The following is a 20,023-nucleotide window of genomic DNA, read 5'->3' as shown; positions in this document are numbered from 1 at the left end:
GTTGTCATAGAGATGCGGCTATCTCCTGCCGCACTGTAGAAGTAACCGCTGCTGTTGCCATAGAGACTGTAGGATTGTAGCCGTTCTGGGGAATTCGGCTGTTCCCAGGATGAGTGGGCCGCCCCAGGGCTCTTCTCTGGCCTCTCCTGTCCATGCAGCCGCTGTCACCGGGGACAAGGCGACTCTCCTGCGCCTTATCGGCTGCAGCCCCGATCTGACTGACCAGGAGGACCAACTTGGGAGGACTCCCCTGATGTACAGCGTCCTGGGTGACCGCAGGGCCTGTGCCGAAGCCCTCATCCGTTATGGAGCCCGTGTGAACCGCTCCGATAGAAGCGGGCGGACGGCGGTGCACTTGGCAGCGCAAACCGGCAACCATCGGCTTCTGAAGCTTCTCCTGTCTCGTAGGGCGAATTGCACGCACCGCGATTTGCGGGACATCACAGCGTTACATCTGTCCACACGTCACCAGGATACCCGCTGTCTGGCGCTTCTTCTGAAACACACCCCACCCGGTCAAGTAGATGCCCAGGATCAACGGAAACAGACCGCCTTGCACTGGAGCGCCTACTACAACCGCCCGCGCCACGTCAGGCTGTTAGTGAGGCACGGATCGAACATCGGCATCCCCGACCAAGAGGGTAAAATACCTCTACACTGGGCGGCCGGACATAAAGACCCGGAAGCGGCCTCGACGGTGCGCTGTTTGCTGGAAGCCGCCCCGACAGAGTCGTTACTCAACTGGCAAGACTACGAAGGGCGCACCCCTCTGCACCTCGCCGTCGGTGATGGTAATCAGGAGGTAGTCCGCCTTCTCACGTCCTACCGCGGATGTAATGTGGCCCCCTATGACAATCTCTTCCGTACCCCGCTACACTGGGCGGCACTTTTGGGTCACACTCCTATCGCAAACCTTCTCCTGGAACGAAACCGTTCCCCTAACATCCCTTCCGACAGTCAAGGAGCCACACCGCTGCATTACGCGGCCCAAGGAAACTGCCCCGATACCGTACGGGTCCTGCTCACTCACCTTTCCGTGCGAGATGAAGCGGATTTAGAGGGTCGGACGGCTTTTATGTGGGCGGCCGGCAAAGGAAGTGACGAGGCGCTAAAAGTTATGTTGGAGCTTGACCCAGAACTTGAGATAAACCGGACAGATAAATATGGCGGCACCGCCCTTCATGCCGCCTCCTTATCGGGGCAGATCAGCACTGTCCGCGTACTATTAGATAACAGTGCCCAAGTGGACGCTGTGGATGTCATGAAGCACACGCCGCTCTTCAGAGCATGCGAAATGGGACACCGAGAGGTCATCTCTACCTTAATTAAAGGTGGCGCAAAAGTTCATCTCGTAGACAAGGATGGGCGCTCTCCGCTCCATTGGGCGGCATTAGGAGGCAATGCCAATGTATGCCAAATACTTATGGAAAATAATATTAACCCTAATGCCCAGGACTATGAAGGTCGGACTCCATTGCACTGTGCAGCCTATGGGGGCTACATTGGCTGCATGGAAGTATTAATGGAAAATAAGGCAGATCCTAACATCCAGGATAAAAATGGACGCACGGCTTTACACTGGTCCTGCAACAACGGCTACTTAGACGCCGTGAAGCTGCTCCTGCATTTTAATGCCTTCCCCAACCAGATGGAAAGCACAGAAGAAAGATATACACCTCTGGATTACGCATTGTTGGGTGGGCATCAGGAGGTCATACAGTTTATGTTCGAGCATGGCGCTCTCTCCATTGCTGCCATACAAGACATTGCCGCTTCCAAAATCCAAGCCGTCTACAAAGGACACAAAGTGCGACGGGCTTTTAGGGACAGGAAGAACCTGTTAATGAAGCACGAGCAGTTGAGAAAAGATGCAGCTGCCAAAAAGAGAGGAGAAAATAAGAGAAAAGTGAAAGCTGGTCAACAATGTAAAGAAAGCCAAAAGGAAGAGAAGCAAGCCAAACCAACAGAAGTCTTCAGGGACCGGGAGGATGGAAATAATAAGGAAACCAAAGAAATTAGAGTCAAAGAAATTCCCAATAAGAAAACACTTAAGGAACACCTCAACCAGATTTACCAAGAAGCCCAAGATGGTAAGACATCTCCGAGGCCCAGAGAGATTTGCGTGTTACCAAGCCGAAATAGTCCCAGAAAATCGAGTCATTCTCCAAGTACATCTTCTCCAACTCCACGATCTGAGGGGCAGTCTAATGAAGATGACCCGATAAAGACAGAAGATGACAAAAAGAAATGTGGTAGACTAAAAAGAGAAGCCAACGACATCAATAAACCTAAAAAAGTGCACCTTGGCCACCAAAAAGGTCGTAGGAAGTCAGACAAGATCAGAGAAGATCCTGGTTGTTCTCTAATGTCGGAGAATAGTGACGAAGGTGGTAGAAGCAGAATTAAGGTTAAAGAAATGGAAACTTCTGAAAATATCCAAAACGAGAAGGAGGTCCTTCAAAAGAGCACCAGAATACATAGGACTAAAAAAGAGGAACTGGATATCATCACCCAAAAGCTTGGATCTTGTATTACAGAATCAAGATCAACCAGGAAAAAGAGAGAACGTGATGATCGTATAGTCCAAACGGAAAATGTTGATGGAGAAATAATGAAAGATCAAAAACATCAAGAGAAGAGTTTTTCTGCCCGAACTGGACACAGACCTTCGACGGGAAAACTGTCCAATTGTGAAGACAAAAAGTCTTCAGGAAAGGTACATCGTAGTTCTTCTGGTTCCCACTTGAGGATGAAACATGGACAAATGGAAGCGAAAATAGTGACTTGCTCGTCATCAAGCGATATCAGCTTCCGGAGGTCACTGACCAACCCAATTCCCAGGGAATCTTCAAGGTTCGGTCAAAGCATGATGGACTGGCAGCAGCTGGACATCGAGTTAATTCCATTGGAAGCAAGACTGCAATTGGTGGAGAGGGAGAAAGCGAGGAAGCAACTGTTTCAGCGCAAAAAACAAGCCGCGATGGTTATACAGAGGGCCTGGCGCCAGTACAGAAGCAAGAAAAAGAGGAATAATATAAAATCTTCTCATGGTCACCTACCATAAATCAGGTTCTTCACAAATCTGGGAGACCCTGACTGTACGTGTTCCTTGTACTTGATAACATTGCTGCTCTTCTCCTGAAGGAGGTCAGGGCCATATTTATTTTTATTAAGTATTTAAGAAATCTTCTACCCAATATGTGACTGTGCCACGTAGGGGTGGAACGCCTGCATATCTTTATTACCCAAAGCAATTTTGTCCAGTATTAAAAGGGGCAAGATTCACACTTGATATAATACAAACTTAACAAGTGGATTTTGGTGCAGATTTGCCGCAGAATCCACAGTGGAGGATGCAATTGACCAAAAAAAAAAAAAAAAAGTGTTGTTTGGAAATGGAATTTGCAAACACTTTTTCCATAAAGCTAGGGTGGCCGGATTCTTTAAGGGGAATATGTCACCAATAAATGACTTGGTTAAATCAGTTTTTCATGTTAAATGAGGTTTTAACAAGCTTAAGGGTATGTTCACACGTTCCTGATTTCCATCCTTTTTTTTTTCAGGACTGTTTTTTAAAAAACTGCAGCTCTTGGCAGAAAACGCAGGTCCTTTTTTTGATGCGTTTTTTGATCCTTTTTTTGATCCTTTTTTTTATGCAGTTTTCTATGCAGTTAAAATGGCTGAAAATACCCTAACCCTACCCCTACCCCTAATCTTAGTGGAAAAAAAAAAAAATAAATTCTTAATTTTTTTTTATTGTCCCTACCTATGGGGGTGACAAAGGGGGGGGGGGTGTCATTTACTATTTTTTTTTTATTTTGATCACTGAGATATAACCTATCTCAGTGATCAAAATGCACTTTGGAACGAATCTGCCGGCCGGCAGATTCGGCGGGCGCACTGCGCATGCGCCCGCCATTTTGCAAGATGGCGGCACCCAGGGAGAAGACGGACGGACACCGGGACGCCGGGTAAGTATAAGGGGGGGAGATTAGGGCACGGGGGGGAGGGGGCATCGGAGCACTGGGGGGGAGCATCGGAGCACGGGGCGGTGGGATTGGAGCACGGGGGGGTGGGATCGGAGCACGGGGGGGCAGCCACACTCCGCCCACGCACTTCCGCCCGCTTCCCCGCACTTCCTGCTGCAGCGGTTCGGCACCACAAACCGCAGTAAAACCCGCAGATATTTTTTTCATCTGCGGGTTTTACTGCGGGTTTGACCTCACAATGGAGGTCAATGGGTGCAGAACCGCTGCGGCTCCGAAAAAAGAAGTGACATGGTACTTCCTTTTTCCCGCAGCTATTCAGCGCGGCTTTTTTTTTTGATTTTCCGCATTGTGGGCACAGCAGTTCCTGTTTTCCATAGGGTACAATGTAATGTACCCTGCATGGAAAACAGCTGCGGACCCGCAGCGGGAAAATCGCGGCAATTCCGCATGAAAAAAAGGATCGTGTGAACATGGCCTAAATGTAGATTTTATTTTTCCATATCGTTATAAAAAAAAATTCACACTGGCCACTAGGCCTAATATTGGACTCTTCGTTCTTGTTCTTCACATGGATATTAATAGCTTGTATAAAAGAGATACATGAGCATGCTCTTATCTGGGTAAAGGTCATTGTTGGGGAGGAGGTGAGCTGTGATATCACCTATTGTGAACACATGGAATAGATCATTCTGTCTGTAATGACTAATATACGGAACTGAAATAAATTAACTTTTTGATGATATTCTAATTTTGTGAGAAGCGCTTGTAGGGGTTACTAATCATTATACAGGAAGGGGAGGAGGTGAGCTATGAATTTACTCAGTTAATGTTGGACATTTATTTACTGCAGATAGATGGTTTCTGTCATTGTAATCCGGTATGTGACGATAATGAGACTGATGTAAAGTCTTCTGTGCAGGCCAGAAAGTAGGAGTCCGGTGTGGAGCCTAATGACCAGTGTGAAAGTACATTACAGTCTATGGTGTCACATGGATTTTAGTCCCTTAAAGGGAACCTGGCAGCATATTTTCCTGCTATAAGATGCGGGCACTACCTTTCAGGGCTTATCTACAGCATTCTTATACTCACCCGAGTTTGGCGGTCCGGTCCGATGGGTGTTGCAGGTCCTGGTCCGGCGCCCTCCTGCTTCTCCATTGCTCCCCGGCATCGGCGCTCCTGCGCAGGCGTACTTCTCTACCCAGATGAGGGCAAAGTACTGCAGTGTGCAGGGAAAGGTTAGAGAGGCCCAGCGCCTGCGCACTGCAGTACTTTGCTCTTAACAGGGCAGAGAAGTACGCCTGCGCAGGAGCGCCGATTGCAGTTCAATCCCATTCTTTGACATTGCTTACCAAAATCCTAGAAAACTTTTAACTGTTACAAATGATCATCAGGTAGAAGAATAGTATTCTTTTTAAGTCTTCCTTTGTGGTATATATATTTTTTTAATCCTAGCATTGTCTGAACCATGTTCATCAAGTCAAAAACATCAGGTTTTCCTGAGTCCATGGTATGTACTGAGCAGACTGTCCAGAGGGCTCCTGACCCAAATTCAGCCTCCTAAGTAGAAGACAGGCGGCCGGGCTCATGTGTCGCGGTTTGACTACAGCACGGGCTTGTGGGTGATCATCAGGCACAGATTGGGTTTATGGTGATGCCCACAACAAACGATAGTTCTCTTTTTCTGAATCCAGCATCCTGATTGGCTACCATGAGACAGATCTGATACAGGGCGCACTGTATGCAGTGATAAAGATTCATGTTTACATGTACATAATATACATTCTAAGGCATTTTATTTAGTCAACGTACCAAGTTTTGCATAAAGTATTTTGTATAATAATTTGTATCATGTGCACCTAAACTATATTTCACAAGTGCCTGAAATATTGATGAATATTGATGCCAAAGACGTATGGAAATTGGCCATTTTTATTTTAATTTTTTTACTTTAAAACATTTAAGCTTGAAAGTCAACATAATAAAAGAAAAGAAAACTAAAAGCTTCCTGAAATAAAGTCATGAACTCGCCTCTTGGTCATTTGGTATCTTTATTACACTTGTGCTCCCAGCTCTGTACAGGAACGGATAATAAGGGCGTATGGATTGGGGGCGGATGGAGGGCGGGGATGATTCTTAATATTTCAGTCCAGGAATCCTAGATCTATGGCTTCTGGCAGCTGTGGGTGAAGTATTCGTGTAGCCAGTCGTTCTATGTCATCCAGGCTGAGAAGAGAGAGGCTGCGCTCGTAGTCCTGAAAAGAGGGAAGACGAGGCACATCATTAGGGCTTTGGTGCAGTTGCTGAATGTTCATCTCTTTTCTGGGCAACTGAATGCAAACTATTATTTTCTGTTATCAGCCACTATGGCTTGGGGAGAGCAGACTGTAGGTCCTGCAAAAGTCTGGTCTCTAAATTACAACCATTAACATATATTGTAATCATATTATTATTAGTGATGAGCAAACATGCTTGGATAAGGTGTTATCTGGGCATGCTTGAATAATATGTTGGAGTCCTGGCGGCTGCAAGTCTTGTGGCTGTTTGACATCCACAACACGTGTAAGGATTGCTTGTTTGTTAGACAATCCCTGCATGTTTTGCGGCTGTCCAAAAGCCATGAGACATGCAGGTGCGGGGACTCAGACATATTATTTGATCATGCCGAAGACACTGTTAGCACCCGAGCATGCTAAGAATTAACGCCTTATCCAAGCACATTCACTCATCACTAATTATTATTAGACAGCACTCCCAATCTAGGATGTCCTTGTGCCCTAGTAAGGCTGCCGTCACACTAGCAGTATTTGGTCAGTATTTTACATCAGTATTTCTCAGCCAAAACCAGGAGTGGGTGATAAATACAGAAGTGGTGCATATGTTTCTATTATACTTTTCCTCTATTTGTTCCACTCCTGGTTTTGGCTACAAATACTGAGGTAAAATACTGACCAAATACTGATAGTGTGACGGCAGCCTAAGACGTAAAATGGACAGCCCCTTAAAAAAAAAAATTATATATATAATTTGTGTCATTTTGCAACTTTTTTTCATGTTATCAGGGAAGTCAGAAAGTACAAAGAAGTGTGTGTGTGTGTGTGTGTGTGTGTGTGTGTGTATATATACACACACACACACACACACACACACTTCTTTGTACTTTCTGACTTCCCTGATAAAATGAAAAAAAGTTGCAAAATGACACCTGATGGGTATCTTCCTTCGGTCTAAGGGTACCGTCACACTATACGATTTACCAACGATCACGACCAGCGATATGACCTGGCCGTGATCGTTGGTAAGTCGTAGTGTGGTCGCTGGAGAGCTGTCACACAGACAGCTCTCCAGCGACCAACGATGCCGAGGTCCCCGGGTAACCAGGGTAAACATCGGGTTACTAAGCGCAGGACCGCGCTTAGTAACCCGATGTTTACCCTGGTTACCAGCGTAAAAAAAAACAAAACAGTACATACTTACATTCCGGTGTCTGTCCCTTGCCGTCTGCTTCCCGCACTCACTGACTGCCGGCCGTAAAGTGAAAGCACAGCACAGCGGTGACGTCACCGCTGTGCTCTGCTTTCACTTTACGGCCGGCAGTCAGTGAGTGCGGGAAGCAGACGGCAAGGGACCTGACGGACACCGGAATGTAAGTATGTACTGTTTTGTTTTTTTTTACGCTGGTAACCAGGGTAAACATCGGGTTACTAAGCGCGGTCCTGCGCTTAGTAACCCGATGTTTACCCTGGTTACAAGCTAACACATCGCTAGATCGGTGTCACACACACCGATCCAGCGATGACAGCGGGAGATCCAGCGACGAAAGAATGTTCCAAACGATCTGCTACGACGTACGATTCTCAGCAGGATCCCTGATCGCTGTTGCGTGTCAGACACAGCGATATCGTATGGATATCGCTGGAACGTCACGAATCGTACCGTCGTAGCGACAAAAGTGCCACTGTGTGATGGTACCCTTACTCTGCCTGTTGTCAAGCGCAATCTGACTAGAGACCCTGAGACTGATTATTGAAGAGATAAGTCTTTGCGTCTTTGAAACTGTATACACAGAGGTGGGCTCACAGACCAAGGCAGGCAAGTCACTGGACAAGGGCAGGATTAATGTATGCTGAGAATTATAGAGAAAGGAAGTTCCAGAACCTATAGTCATGGCCGAATGCTAACCAAGAGAAAACATCCATTCAGTAAGAGAGAATATGTTATATTGTGTGAATACTGGGACAGTTCCTAGCTATATTACACTGCTATGTGCCACAAAAATACTCCAAAGACATATTGATATGGAATGTAGATTGAGAGTACCAATGGGAACAGCGATGATAGTGTGTGTAAAGTGCTGCAGAATGTGATGGCGCCATATACTGTATTCAGACTATAAGGCATTCCCCCCCCCTCCCCGCAAAAAAAAAAAAGAAAAAAAAAAAATATGGGGGGTGGGTCTTAGAGCTTGTATGTAGCTTACCGGGGAGGTGGCGGCAGGAGTCAGGCGATGCTGCGGGCCCTGGGCTGGGAGACAGGGGTGTTAGGTGGTGCGGGGGCTCCACCACCAACATTTTCTCAAAGCCCAGAGTCACCGCGGTTCCAGGATTTCAATGCTGTGGATGTCGGGAAAATATCTTCCAGAGGCGGCACATGCGCAGGCTGAGATCTCGACGCCAAGTTTGAAATCTGGCATGTGCCGCCTCTGCGGGCCATTGTTCCCCAGACTCCACCGCATTGAAACCACAGAAATGCAGAGGCTCTAGGCTGTCACAAAATGTCAGCGGAGCCCCCACACCGCCAAGTGCTGCCAAACACCCCATTCTACCAGCCTGGGATGGGACTGGCAACATCACCTCGCAGTACTGCACCTCATAACACCTGTGACCCTGCTCCACCACCGCAGTAAGATGGACCCATTTTCCCCACAGTTTCCTCCTGAAAATTAGTGGTGCATCTTATGGTCCGAAAAATCTGGGTAAGTAAAATACATAGTACAAGGTAGGACATAGACGGTTCCCACCTTTTGTACATACTCCAGAACCCTCTCCGCATCAGTGGGACTAAAGTGCTTCCCCAGGATCACAGCCAGGGATTTCCAAACGGTGTTCCCACCGACCTCCAGTGAGGACCGTTCCTTCACCATTAGGTTCAGTCTTGCACCAGCTCCGATGGAGTAAAAAGAAAGACTATGCTCATCTGAAAAGTAAGACAATACTGGTCAAATAAGAAAGTAGGATTCATTAGTAACATTTTAAAACAGTCATTTTTCTCTGTCCTTTTCTGATCCCTCTTTTTCCAGGTCAGTAACCTGTCACTGCTGGACGGAAGACAATCACCTTACTTCCCAGCTGGGCCGATGTGACATCATCAGTGAGGCGTGATGTAATGATGACGTCATCCCAGTCCGACTAACCAAAAGGTAAGGAGATTGGCAGGACTTCCGTCCAGCGGTGACAGATTACTGACCTGGAGTCCTGCAAATCCATTCTCCCAACACTACATCTCCCTCAACGTGCTACAGCAGAGCGTGCAGGACAGGTAGACAGAAGGGTAAGGAGTACAAGACCAGACAAGATGGCTACTACTAGAGATGAGAGCACTCATTCCGGGCTAGCCGTCAGACAGGAGCCCTGCGAACATCCTTCTGCCAAAGACATTTATTCCTCTGGCAACCACTCGCTTGCAGTCACTGCTCACTAAAATGCCAGCACGGCTGTAATAAATTCCCGGCACCTTGATTGACAGCTCACTCTATAGTGTGTGTGTACAGAGCAGGCTGTCAAGAGTGCGGAGAAGAAATGACAGCCGCGCTCACACTGTAGTAAGCAGTGACGGTAAGCGCTCCCTGCACAGTCCCGATGACTGGAGGCGAGCGGCTGCAGGGAGGATAGGAGTTCATTTTCTCCCTGTAGCTGCAGCTCCAGCAGGCAGACACGATTATATCCACATGTCTGGAGGGAACTAACATTTCTGGACATGACAGGTACCTTTTGTCTTTTTAATCCGCCATCATGGCGTAGTGGATGACCTGACAATCTTTCCAATATGCCTCCACTTGGATTTTTTTTTTGGATACAGCAAAATCGATCCCCTGGATGATGGACACCACCAGGTTCCTCCAACTCTTGAGCATCTGACATTGCCATATATTTCCTGTGCAAGGAGCTGCACAGGTATAATCACAGTGGGGGTAAATTACAGGAAAAAAAAAGCTCATTTCAAAGATTTAACCCCCGAGACCCTAAAATCAGTGCTGATCGTACTGTCTGAGCGGTTAGATACAGAGAGCTCCCTCTGTCAGCCCACTTACCTGGTGACTGCTTAGTCCTCAGCCTGTCTCTGTAGAACCCGGCCCCGTGACATGACATCTACGGTCACATAGGTCACAACGTCATTGTGGAAAGCGGAGTTGTACAGAAACAGTCAAAGGGCGAGACAAGAAAACCACAGAAAGGTCAAAGCAGGCAACTGCTCTGTCCTGTCTGCATGATTTGGGGCAGATCTGCAGCGGTTTTCAGCCAGAAAACTCAGACGATAGATTTTTTTTTTGTTTGTCATACGTTTTATACATCAGCAATGAATAAAATTTACAAAACCAAAAACAATTTCCTATGATAATAACTAATATAGCTGTAAAAGTCGCATGCTGTATAGTTCATCAGTATGGGATCAGGGTTTTTATTGGGTGGGGGGCAACCATTGAATTCAGTAGTCGAGTCTGTCCGTAAAAAGACAAAAAAAAAAAACACAAAAAGGGAATTTGAATGGCCCCAGTGAATGCTGTCAGATTTTTCCCACGGACAGCAGTCAGAGAAGCCGGTTGTGTGAACATAGCCCAATTCTGCCTCATAGGAACACGTGGCACAATATGGTGATGCGGTTTCAAAAAGACGGGAAAAAAGTTCAAAAGCAGCAAATGAAGCGAAAAAAAAAAAACATACAGGGGAGTCCGTACCTGACAGGGCTTTACCCCTAAAAAGCAATCTCTGCTGTGATACCGGCACCTGTAACTTGTCTTCCACTTGTCTTTTCACTGCTAGAATTGTGTCACTTTCAGAGACCTGGAAAAGCCAAGTACAAGATTAATGAAGTAAATTAATGAGCAACAATGTGCGAGGATGGACACTTAATGCCAAAATATCAGGATTGTCTTATTTATTTGAATGAGGCCAGAAGACGTATGCACGGGCCGCAGAGACAGACCCCTGCCACGTGCCAGAGACCCCATCCACGAGCTGCAGAGACCCCATCCACGAGCCGCAGAGACCCCTGCCACATAAATAGAACAGATTTTCAGTTGTTTAATTTTTCTTTTATCATCTAGTCAGTTACGGGTTACACATTACTGATGGTAATTTGCTCACCAAGCGCTATAATTGTGAATTCTCTGTAAATTTGGCGCATTATTGTCATGATCTGTTCTGTGGCGTTAGGAATCCCAGTGTCTGATCAGTGCACTCACCTCTACTGACGTGTCTGAGCATTTTAACTAGAGTGATGCCATCTCTTACCCCAGGGCGGGGGCAGGGAACCTTTTTCTGCCAAGCGCCATTTGGATATTTCTACCATCATTGGGGGGCCGTACAAAATGATCAACATGAAAACGATTCTGCTAATATCTGGTGCGCTGACACTTGCCAGCTTCAGGACAGAATCCCTCAACCTATGCATGCAGCGTTCTCATAACTCTCAAAAGAAGGAATTAAAGGGCTGGCAAAACACGACCCTCAGCCCCAACACTACATCCCCAGGAACCTGCCAAGGGGCCAGAAACAAGGTCACGGGAGGCTGCAAACAGCCCGCGGGTTTGAGTTTCCCCACCCCATCAAATCATAGACCTGGTCACTTCTGCTCTTCAACACTATTTTAAAGGGAAAAAAACTGGACAATAGTAGATCGAAAACTAACAGGGTAGTTTGGGGGAATTCTCCAACAGAGTTACATCTATGAAGCAGTTTGTCCTGTCCGGCACCGCAGGTGATTTGCTGACCTGGAAGTAGACGCAGGAAGTATTTACCCTGCATGTTCAAGTGGCTAGAAACAAAGACTTTATTCTGGCTGTGTGTGCTTTTATACAATGTGACTATGCGGTTAGTAATGGGAGCATCTTATTGACGCCTCTCCATTACTAACCACGGGGCTTGATGTCACCTGACAATACAAAGGTGACATCAACCCTTCCAACTATCACCCCATTTGCCACCGCTACAGGGCAGGTGGAAAGAGCGAGGCTAAGTGCCAGAATTGAGAGATGTGCCATTTAAGCTACGTTCAGACTAGCGTTGTGCGCCGCTGCGTCGGCGACGCAACGCACAACGCACGCAAAAACGCTGCGTTTTGCGACGCGTGCGTCGTTTTTTGCCGAAAATCGGACGCAAGAAAAATGCAACTTGTTGCGTTTTCTTGGTCCGACGCTTGCGGCAAAAAAGACGCATGAGTCGCAAAACGCAACAAACAAAAACGCATGCGTTTCCCATGTTAAACATAGGGGCGCATGACGCGTGCGTCGCCCGACGCACACTAGCACAACGCTAGTCTTAACGTAGCCTTAGAGATGCACCTTTTCTGATGGGGCTGAGAGGTGATGTTTTTAGCGGGGGGGGGGGCAGTATCCATAGCCCCTTCAAAAGGCTATTAATATCAGCCCACAGCTTTCTGCATAGCCTTTGCAGGTTATTAATTATAGGGGGACCCTACATCATTTTTTTTTAGGGTCCCCCATTTTAATAGCCAGTAAAAGCTAAGTATACAGTTGTGAGCGGATAATAGCCTGGGAAGCTCCCTGGGTGTTACCCCCTTCCCAGGCTATAAACATCTGCCCCCAGCTGTCGGCTTTCCCTCTGCTGGTTACGAAAATTGCGCAGGAGCCCACACCATTTTTTTCCTGATAAATAACCTTTTATTAAATACATGTCCAGTATTTTGCGCACACACACTGTACTAATTTTGTCACTGACATCTATATATCTACCTATTCTATATGTACCAAAAGTTTGGACACACCTTCTCATTTAAAGATTTTTCTGTATTTTCATAACTATGAAAAATATAAATTCACACTGAAGGCATCAAAACTATGAAAAATATAAATTCACACTGAAGGCATCAAAACTATGAATTAACACATGTGGAATTATATACTTAACAAAAAAAGTGTGAAACAACTGAAATTATGTACTATATTCTAGGTTCTTCACCTTTTGCTTTGATGACTGCTTTGCACACTCTTGGCATTCTCTTGATGAGCTTCAAGAGGTAGTCACCGGGAATGGTTTTTACTTCACAGGTGTGCCCTGTCAGGTTTTATAAGTGGGATTTCTTGCCTTATAAATGGTGTTGGGACCATCAGTTGTGTTGTGCAGAAGTCTGGTGGATACACAGCTGATAGTCCTACTGAATAGACTGTTAGAATTTGTATTATGGCAAGAAAAAAAAGCAGCTAAGTAAAGAAAAACGAGTGGCCATCATTACTTTAAGAAATGAAGGTCATTCAGTCCGAAAAATTGGGAAAACTTTGAAAGTGTCCCCAAGTGCAGTGACAAAAACCATCAAGCGCTACAAAGAAACTGGCTCACATGAGGACCGCCCCAGGAAAGGAAGACCAAGAGTCACCTCTGCTTCTGAGGATAAGTTTATCCAAGTCACCAGCCTCAGATATCGCAGGTTAACAGCAGCTCAGATTAGAGACCAGGTCAATGCCACACAGAGTTCTAGCAGCAGAGACATCTCTGCAACAACTGTTAAGAGGAGACTTTGTGCAGCAGGCCTTCATGGTAAAATAGCTGCTAGGGAACCACTGCTAAGGACAGGCAGCAAGCAGAAGAGACTTGTTTGGGTTAAAGAACACAAGGAATGGACATTAGACCAGTGGAAATCTGTGCTTTGCTCTGATGAGTCCAAATTTGAGATCTTTGGTTCCAACCACCATGTCTTTGTGCGACGCAGAAAAGGTGAACGGATGGACTCTACATGCCTGGTTCCCACCGTGAAGCATGGAGGAGGAGGTGTGATGGTGTGGGGGTGCTTTGCTGGTGACTGTTGGGCATTTATTCAAAATTGAAGGCATACTGAACCGGCATGGCTACCACAGCATCTTGCAGCGGCATGCTATTCCATCCGGTTTGCATTTAGTTGGACCATCATTTATTTTTCAACAGGACAATGACCCCAAACACACCTCCAGGCTGTGTAAGGGCTATTTGACCAAGAAGGAGAGTGATGGGGTGCTACACCAGATGACCTGGCTTCCACAGTCACCAGACCTGAACCCAATCGGGATGGTTTGGGGTGAGCTGGACCGCAAAGTGAAGGCAAAAGGGCCAACAAGTGCTAAGCATCTCTGGGAACTCCTTCAAGATTGTTGGAAGACCATTCCCGGTGACTACCTCTTGAAGCTCATCAAGAGAATGCCAAGAGTGTGCAAAGCAGTCATCAAAGCAAAAGGTGGCTACTTTGAAGAACCTAGAATGTAAGACATTTTCAGTTTCACACTTTTTTGTCAAGTATATAATTCCACATGTGTTAATTCATAGTTTTGATGCCTTCAGTGTGAATTTACATTTTTCATAGTCGTCATGAAAATACAAAAAAAAAATCTTTAAATGAGAAGGGGTGTCCAAACTTTTGGTCTGTACCATATATACAGTTGTGGCCAAAAGTATTGACACCCCTGCAATTCTGTCAGATAATACTCAGTTTCTTCCTGAAAATGATTGCAAACACAAATTCTTTGTTATTATCTTCATTTAATTTGTCTTAAATTAAAAAAACAAAAAGAATTGTTCTAAAGCCAAATTGGATATAATTCCACACCAAACATAAAAAAAAGGGGTGGACAAAAGTATTGGCACTGTTCGAAAAATCATGTGATGCTTCTCTAATTTGTGTAATTAACAGCACCTGTAACTTACCTGTGGCACCTAACAGGTGTTGGCAATAACTAAATCACACTTGCAGCCAGTTGACATGGATTAAAGTTGACTCAACCTCTGTCCTGTGTCCTTGTGTGTACCACATTGAGCATGGAGAAAAGAAAGAAGACCAAAGAACTGTCTGAGGACTTGAGAAACCAAATTGTGAGGAAGCATGAGCAATCTCAAGGCTACAAGTCCATCTCCAAAGACCTGAATGTTCCTGTGTCTACCGTGCGCAGTGTCATCAAGAAGTTTAAAGCCCATGGCGCTGTGGCTAACCTCCCTAGATGTGGACGGAAAAGAAAAATTGACAAGAGATTTCAACGTAAGATTGTGCGAATGTTGGATAAAGAACCTCGACTAACATCCAAACAAGTTCAAGCTGCCCTGCAGTCCGAGGGTACAACAGTGTCAACCCGTACTATCCGTCGGCGTCTGAATGAAAAGGGACTGTATGGTAGGAGACCTAGGAAGACCCCACTTCTTACCCCGAGACATAAAAAAGCCAGGCTGGAGTTTGCCAAAACTTACCTGAAAAAGCCTAAAACGTTTTGGAAGAATGTTCTCTGGTCAGATGAGACAAAAGTAGAGCTTTTTGGGCAAAGGCATCAACATAGAGTTTACAGGAGAAAAAAAGAGGCATTCAAAGAAAAGAACACGGTCCCTACAGTCAAACATGGCGGAGGTTCCCTGATGTTTTGGGGTTGCTTTGCTGCCTCTGGCACTGGACTGCTTGACCGTGTGCATGGCATTATGAAGTCTGAAGACTACCAACAAATTTTGCAGCATAATGTAGGGCCCAGTGTGAGAAAGCTGGATCTCCCTCAGAGGTCATGGGTCTTCCAGCAGGACAATGACCCAAAACACACATCAAAAAGCACTAGAAAATGGTTTGCGAGAAAGCACTGTAGACTTCTAAGGTGGCCAGCAATGAGTCCAGACCTGAATCCCATAGAACACCTGTGGAGAGATGTAAAAATGGCAGTTTGGAGAAGGCACCCTTCATATATCAGGGACCTGGAGCAGTTTGCCAAAGAAGAATGGTCTAAAATTCCAGCAGAGCATTGTAAGAAACTCATTGATGGTTACCGGAAGCGGTTGGTCGCAGTTACTTTGGCTAAAGGTTGTGCAACCAAGTATTAGGCTGAGGGTGCCAATACTTTTGTCTGGCCCATTTTTGGAGTTTTGTGTGAAATGATCAATGTTTTGCTTCATTCTCTTTTGTGTTTTTTCATTTAAGACAAATTAAATGAGGATAATATTAACAAAGAATTTGTGTTTGCAATCATTTTCAGGAAGAAACTGAGTATTATCTGACAGAATTGTAGGGGTGTCAATACTTTTGGCCACGTGTGTGTGAAATATATATATATATATATATATATATATATATATATATATATATATATATATATATATATATATATATACACACACACACGTGTCTGCACAAACGTTAGAAACAAACTCCATGAGGATGGTCTGAGTGCCCGACGTCCACAGATGGGGGTTGTGCTCACAGCCCAACACCGTGCAGGATGTTTGGCATTTGCCACAGAACACCAGGATTGGCAAATTTGCCACTGGCGCCCTGTGCTCTTCACTGATGGAAGCAGGTTCACACTAAGCACACGTGACAGAGTCTGGAGACGCCGTGGAGAGTGATCTGCTGCCTGCAACATCACTCAGCATGACCGGTTTGGCAGTGGGTCAGTAATGGTGTGGGGTGGCATTTATTTGGAGGGCCGCACAGCTCTCCATGTGCTCGCCAGAGGTAGCCTGACTGCCATTAGGTACCGAGATGAGATCCTCAGACCCCTTGTGAGACCATATGCTGGTGCGGTTGGCCCTGGGTTCCTCCTAATGCAGGACAATGCCAGACCTCATGTGGCTGAAGTATGTCAGTAGTTCCTGCAAGATGAAAGCATTGAAGCTATGGACTGGCCTGCCCGTTCCCCAGACCTGAATCCGATTGAACACATCTGGGACATCATGTCTCGCACCATCCACCAACGTCAAGTTGCACCACAGACTGTCCAGGAGTTGGCGGATGCTTTAATCTAGGTCTGGGAGGAGATCTCTCAGGAGACCATCCGCCGCCTCATCAGGAGCATGCCCAGGCGTTGTATGGAGATCATACAGGCACATGGAGGCCACACACACTACAGAGCATCATTTACTTGTCTTGAGGCATTTCCACTGAAGTTGGATCAGCCTGTAACTTCATTTTCCACTTTGATTTTGAGCATCATTCCAAATCCAGGCCTCCGTGGGATATTAGATAAAAATATTAGATGCAACACATTCCCCTATGTAATGAATAAAGGTTTACAACTGGAATATTTCATTCAGTGATATCTAGGAAGTGGGATTTTAGTGTTTCTTTTATCTTTTTAGAGAAAAAATATATATATATTTTTTTCACAAATATGTGAGCCCATGGATCTATTATATGTCCACAAGCGAGAAAATGTCACCATACGGATGTCACATGGATGCTTACATGCGAGAAGATCGCATCCTCACAATGCACACGGATGACATACGGATCACTGTTCAGGGAACATTTATGCGATTTTCGTCGGCGTAAAACGGGCCGATTTTTTTATACGTTGTGTGTGACTCCGGCCTTAAGAAAAAAAAAAAGTGATGTCTCACAATGTAAAAAAAAAAAAAAAACAAAGATAAAAGGAAATCAAGCAAACATGAAAAGGACTTTTTGTAAAGTGAAGTATAGTGCAAATAAAGCCCGCAAATCAGGAGCAAATGCAATAATTGGGGCGATAAATTTGTGAGTAGCGCGGCTGACACACGACTGTTGAGCAGAGCGATTGGCTGCAGGAGAGCCAACAATGATCGGTGGGAGCAGCAGCTCTGGAGTAATTAGTAGGTATTTAGTAACGGGCAGCAAGGTGGCGCAGTGGTTACCATTGCCGCCTTGCAGCACTGGAGGTTCAAACCCCACCAAGGACAACATCTGCAAAGAGTTTGTATGTTCTCTCCGTGTTTGCGTGGGTTTCCTCCTGGTACTCCGGTTTCCTCCCACATTCCAAAGACATACTGATAGGGAAATTAGATTGTGAGCCCCAATGGGGACAGTGATGATAATGTGTAAAGCACTGCGGAATATGTTAGCGCTATATAAAGATTATTATTTATTATTTAACGATTATATCATTTTATTGCCTCATGCCATCTGGTCATTTTTGCACAATTCCTTTAAACCTTCCCCACTTCAAGACATCAGGAGCTGAGCCCGGACCAGAGAGTGCAGGCTGTGTTATACAGTCGGCACTTGCCTCTATTATTCGCGATCTATGCTGACTCCATTTGCTGGTTTAACCCCATAAATGTCAGTCTCTAGCAGTGCGATGTCGGTGGGGCGTCCATTCGGGCACCCACTGCCCTCTGCACAGTTGTAAAGGCAGCTGTCACCACCATTTTGGTTATCTCTTCTTCCCACAACCGCATCCAAGACTTCTCTCGTGCTTCCCCCATACTCTGGAACTCTCTACCACAACACATCAGACTCTCGCCTACCATAGAAACCTTCAGATAGAACCTGAAGACTCACCTCTTCCGACAAGCCTATAACCTGCAGTGATCCTCAACCTACTGAACCGCCGCACGACCTGCCCTACCCTCTCCTAGCCTCACCCATCCCCTGCAGACTGTGAGCCCTCGCGGGCAGGGTCCTTCCTCCTTATGTACCCGTGTGCCTTGTTTTTTGCTCATGTTTACTGTACTTGTCTATATTTGCCCCTTTCAGATGTAAAGCGCCATGGAATAAATGATGCCATAAAAATGTATTATAATAATCATATTGACAACTGGGCTTGGTTGCGACTCTTGCACCGTTTGGCTCTCGTTCAGGCTCTTCTGTTCTCGGCACACTCATATCTTCAGGTCCTCTGTGGCTATAAATCAGCATTACAGCCTCCTGCTGGGCAGGAGGAGTGGGCTCACTGACAGATCCTCAGTTCACTCCTCGTTCTGCAGCCAGCAATACACAGGGAAAGCCGATAAACTAGAAAAGGCGAACGGTGCAACATTGCTAACGAAAGACAATTGCTACAAATACATCCCTTTAAGTAAAACAAAAATGTCCCCAGAAGTGGAGGACCCCTTTAAAGTGTGGCAATGAGCTTGGCTTACCGGGTCGCCTATATATATATATAGGGCCACTGGTACCTATTAGCCAGACCTGTTTATCACTGAGCCCTTTACTGGAAAAAAAGCCATATATGAGCAGGACAACAAGCCGTAAAGCAGAGCGCACCCACAGGAGGCTGCATCCCCCGTGTATGCCGCCGGTACCTGCACACTGGTCTCCTTTCCTTTCAACGCTTTCACCGTAAGCTGCATCTCCGGGTCCAGCCGGGATCACCATAGAGTCTCTGGCTAAGCAGCTAGAGCGGTCTGAAAGTTCAGGGGTGAAGTCCTCCAAGCCGCTAGTGACGTCACCAGCGGAGCCTCCCACGCGTCACTCCCTCCTCCGCTCCAGCAGGTGGCGCTGTGCATTAGTTGCACTGCCGCGCTCCAGTAAAGATTTCGCCATTATTAGGTTTTTTTTTCCCCTTTTTTTTAATTACTTTTGGTTAGCCTTCTCCTCTCCTCAGTCCTGACACCAAATTAATGTCCCTCTTGCACTATTATTGTGGCTACTGCATCATTAATATATACAACTATCCTGTGTGTAAGCAAAAAGTCTAGAGATGATAAAATAATTATGTGGAAGAAATGTTCTGTTTATGTCATGGTGGATAATGGCAAAATTATTACACGTTCTATATGGACTCTAATGCTCCCTTCTAAACATGGTTTGTAACCATGGAGATAGTTAAGTAAAAAGGGCAGCACACTGCAGCGCCAAAACATGCAAACTTGAAAACACGAAATTTGAACTGCATTACTGCACTGAAAATATGAAAAATGAGAGCTTTTAGCGCATAAAAATGGCCATATTTATGTGTACCTCGTAGCCACTTTACGGCATCTCTCTTATACGAGGTCCTACGCTTGACCTACCTCGCTGAGAATAAACGTCTCCATCTGAATGGGTACATGTGAAACCTCTTCTTAGACTCAAATTCTCTCTTTCTGTGGAGGGGTATTGGACCTACT

General features: G+C 45.8%; 2 protein-coding genes across 2 annotated transcripts; one reads left to right on the top strand and one right to left on the bottom strand.

Moving 5' to 3' along the window:
- Window positions 1-14: 14 nt before the first annotated feature.
- Window positions 15-3,713, top strand: INVS (inversin). Its single transcript, XM_069748272.1, has one exon. It carries the CDS (start codon window positions 110-112, stop codon window positions 3,062-3,064), a length of 2,955 nt encoding a protein of 984 aa, XP_069604373.1. The 5' UTR covers window positions 15-109; the 3' UTR covers window positions 3,065-3,713.
- Window positions 3,714-5,900: 2,187 nt separating this feature from the next.
- UBL4A (ubiquitin like 4A) lies at window positions 5,901-19,348 on the bottom strand. Its single transcript, XM_069748273.1, has 4 exons — window positions 19,217-19,348; window positions 10,942-11,047; window positions 9,007-9,182; window positions 5,901-6,241 (listed from the first exon to the last, which is right to left on the bottom strand). Exons 1-4 carry the CDS (start codon window positions 19,262-19,264, stop codon window positions 6,131-6,133), a joined length of 441 nt encoding a protein of 146 aa, XP_069604374.1. The 5' UTR covers window positions 19,265-19,348; the 3' UTR covers window positions 5,901-6,130.
- Window positions 19,349-20,023: the final 675 nt, after the last annotated feature.

This window comes from Ranitomeya imitator, chromosome 2 (assembly GCF_032444005.1).
Source record: "Ranitomeya imitator isolate aRanImi1 chromosome 2, aRanImi1.pri, whole genome shotgun sequence".
Lineage (NCBI taxonomy): Eukaryota > Metazoa > Chordata > Amphibia > Anura > Dendrobatidae > Ranitomeya > Ranitomeya imitator.
The sequence above is the reverse complement of the archived record's forward strand: the minus strand, read 5'-3'. Positions and strand labels throughout refer to the sequence as shown.

What these genes read in the sequence shown, in the direction of transcription:
- INVS (XM_069748272.1), top strand. Translation starts at nt 110, where the DNA reads ATGAGTGGGCCGCCCCAGGGCTCTTCTCTGGCCTCTCCTGTCCATGCA.
- UBL4A (XM_069748273.1), bottom strand. Translation starts at nt 19,264, where the DNA reads ATGCAGCTTACGGTGAAAGCGTTGAAAGGAAAGGAGACCAGTGTGCAG. An exon ending in GAAAGGAGACCAGTGTGCAG is followed by an intron (nt 11,048 to 19,216) that starts GTACCGGCGGCA and finishes TGGCTTTTCCAG; the next exon opens with GTCTCTGAAAGTGACACAAT. An exon ending in TTCTGGAGTATGTACAAAAG is followed by an intron (nt 6,242 to 9,006) that starts GTGGGAACCGTC and finishes CCCTCTTTTCAG; the next exon opens with GACTACGAGCGCAGCCTCTC.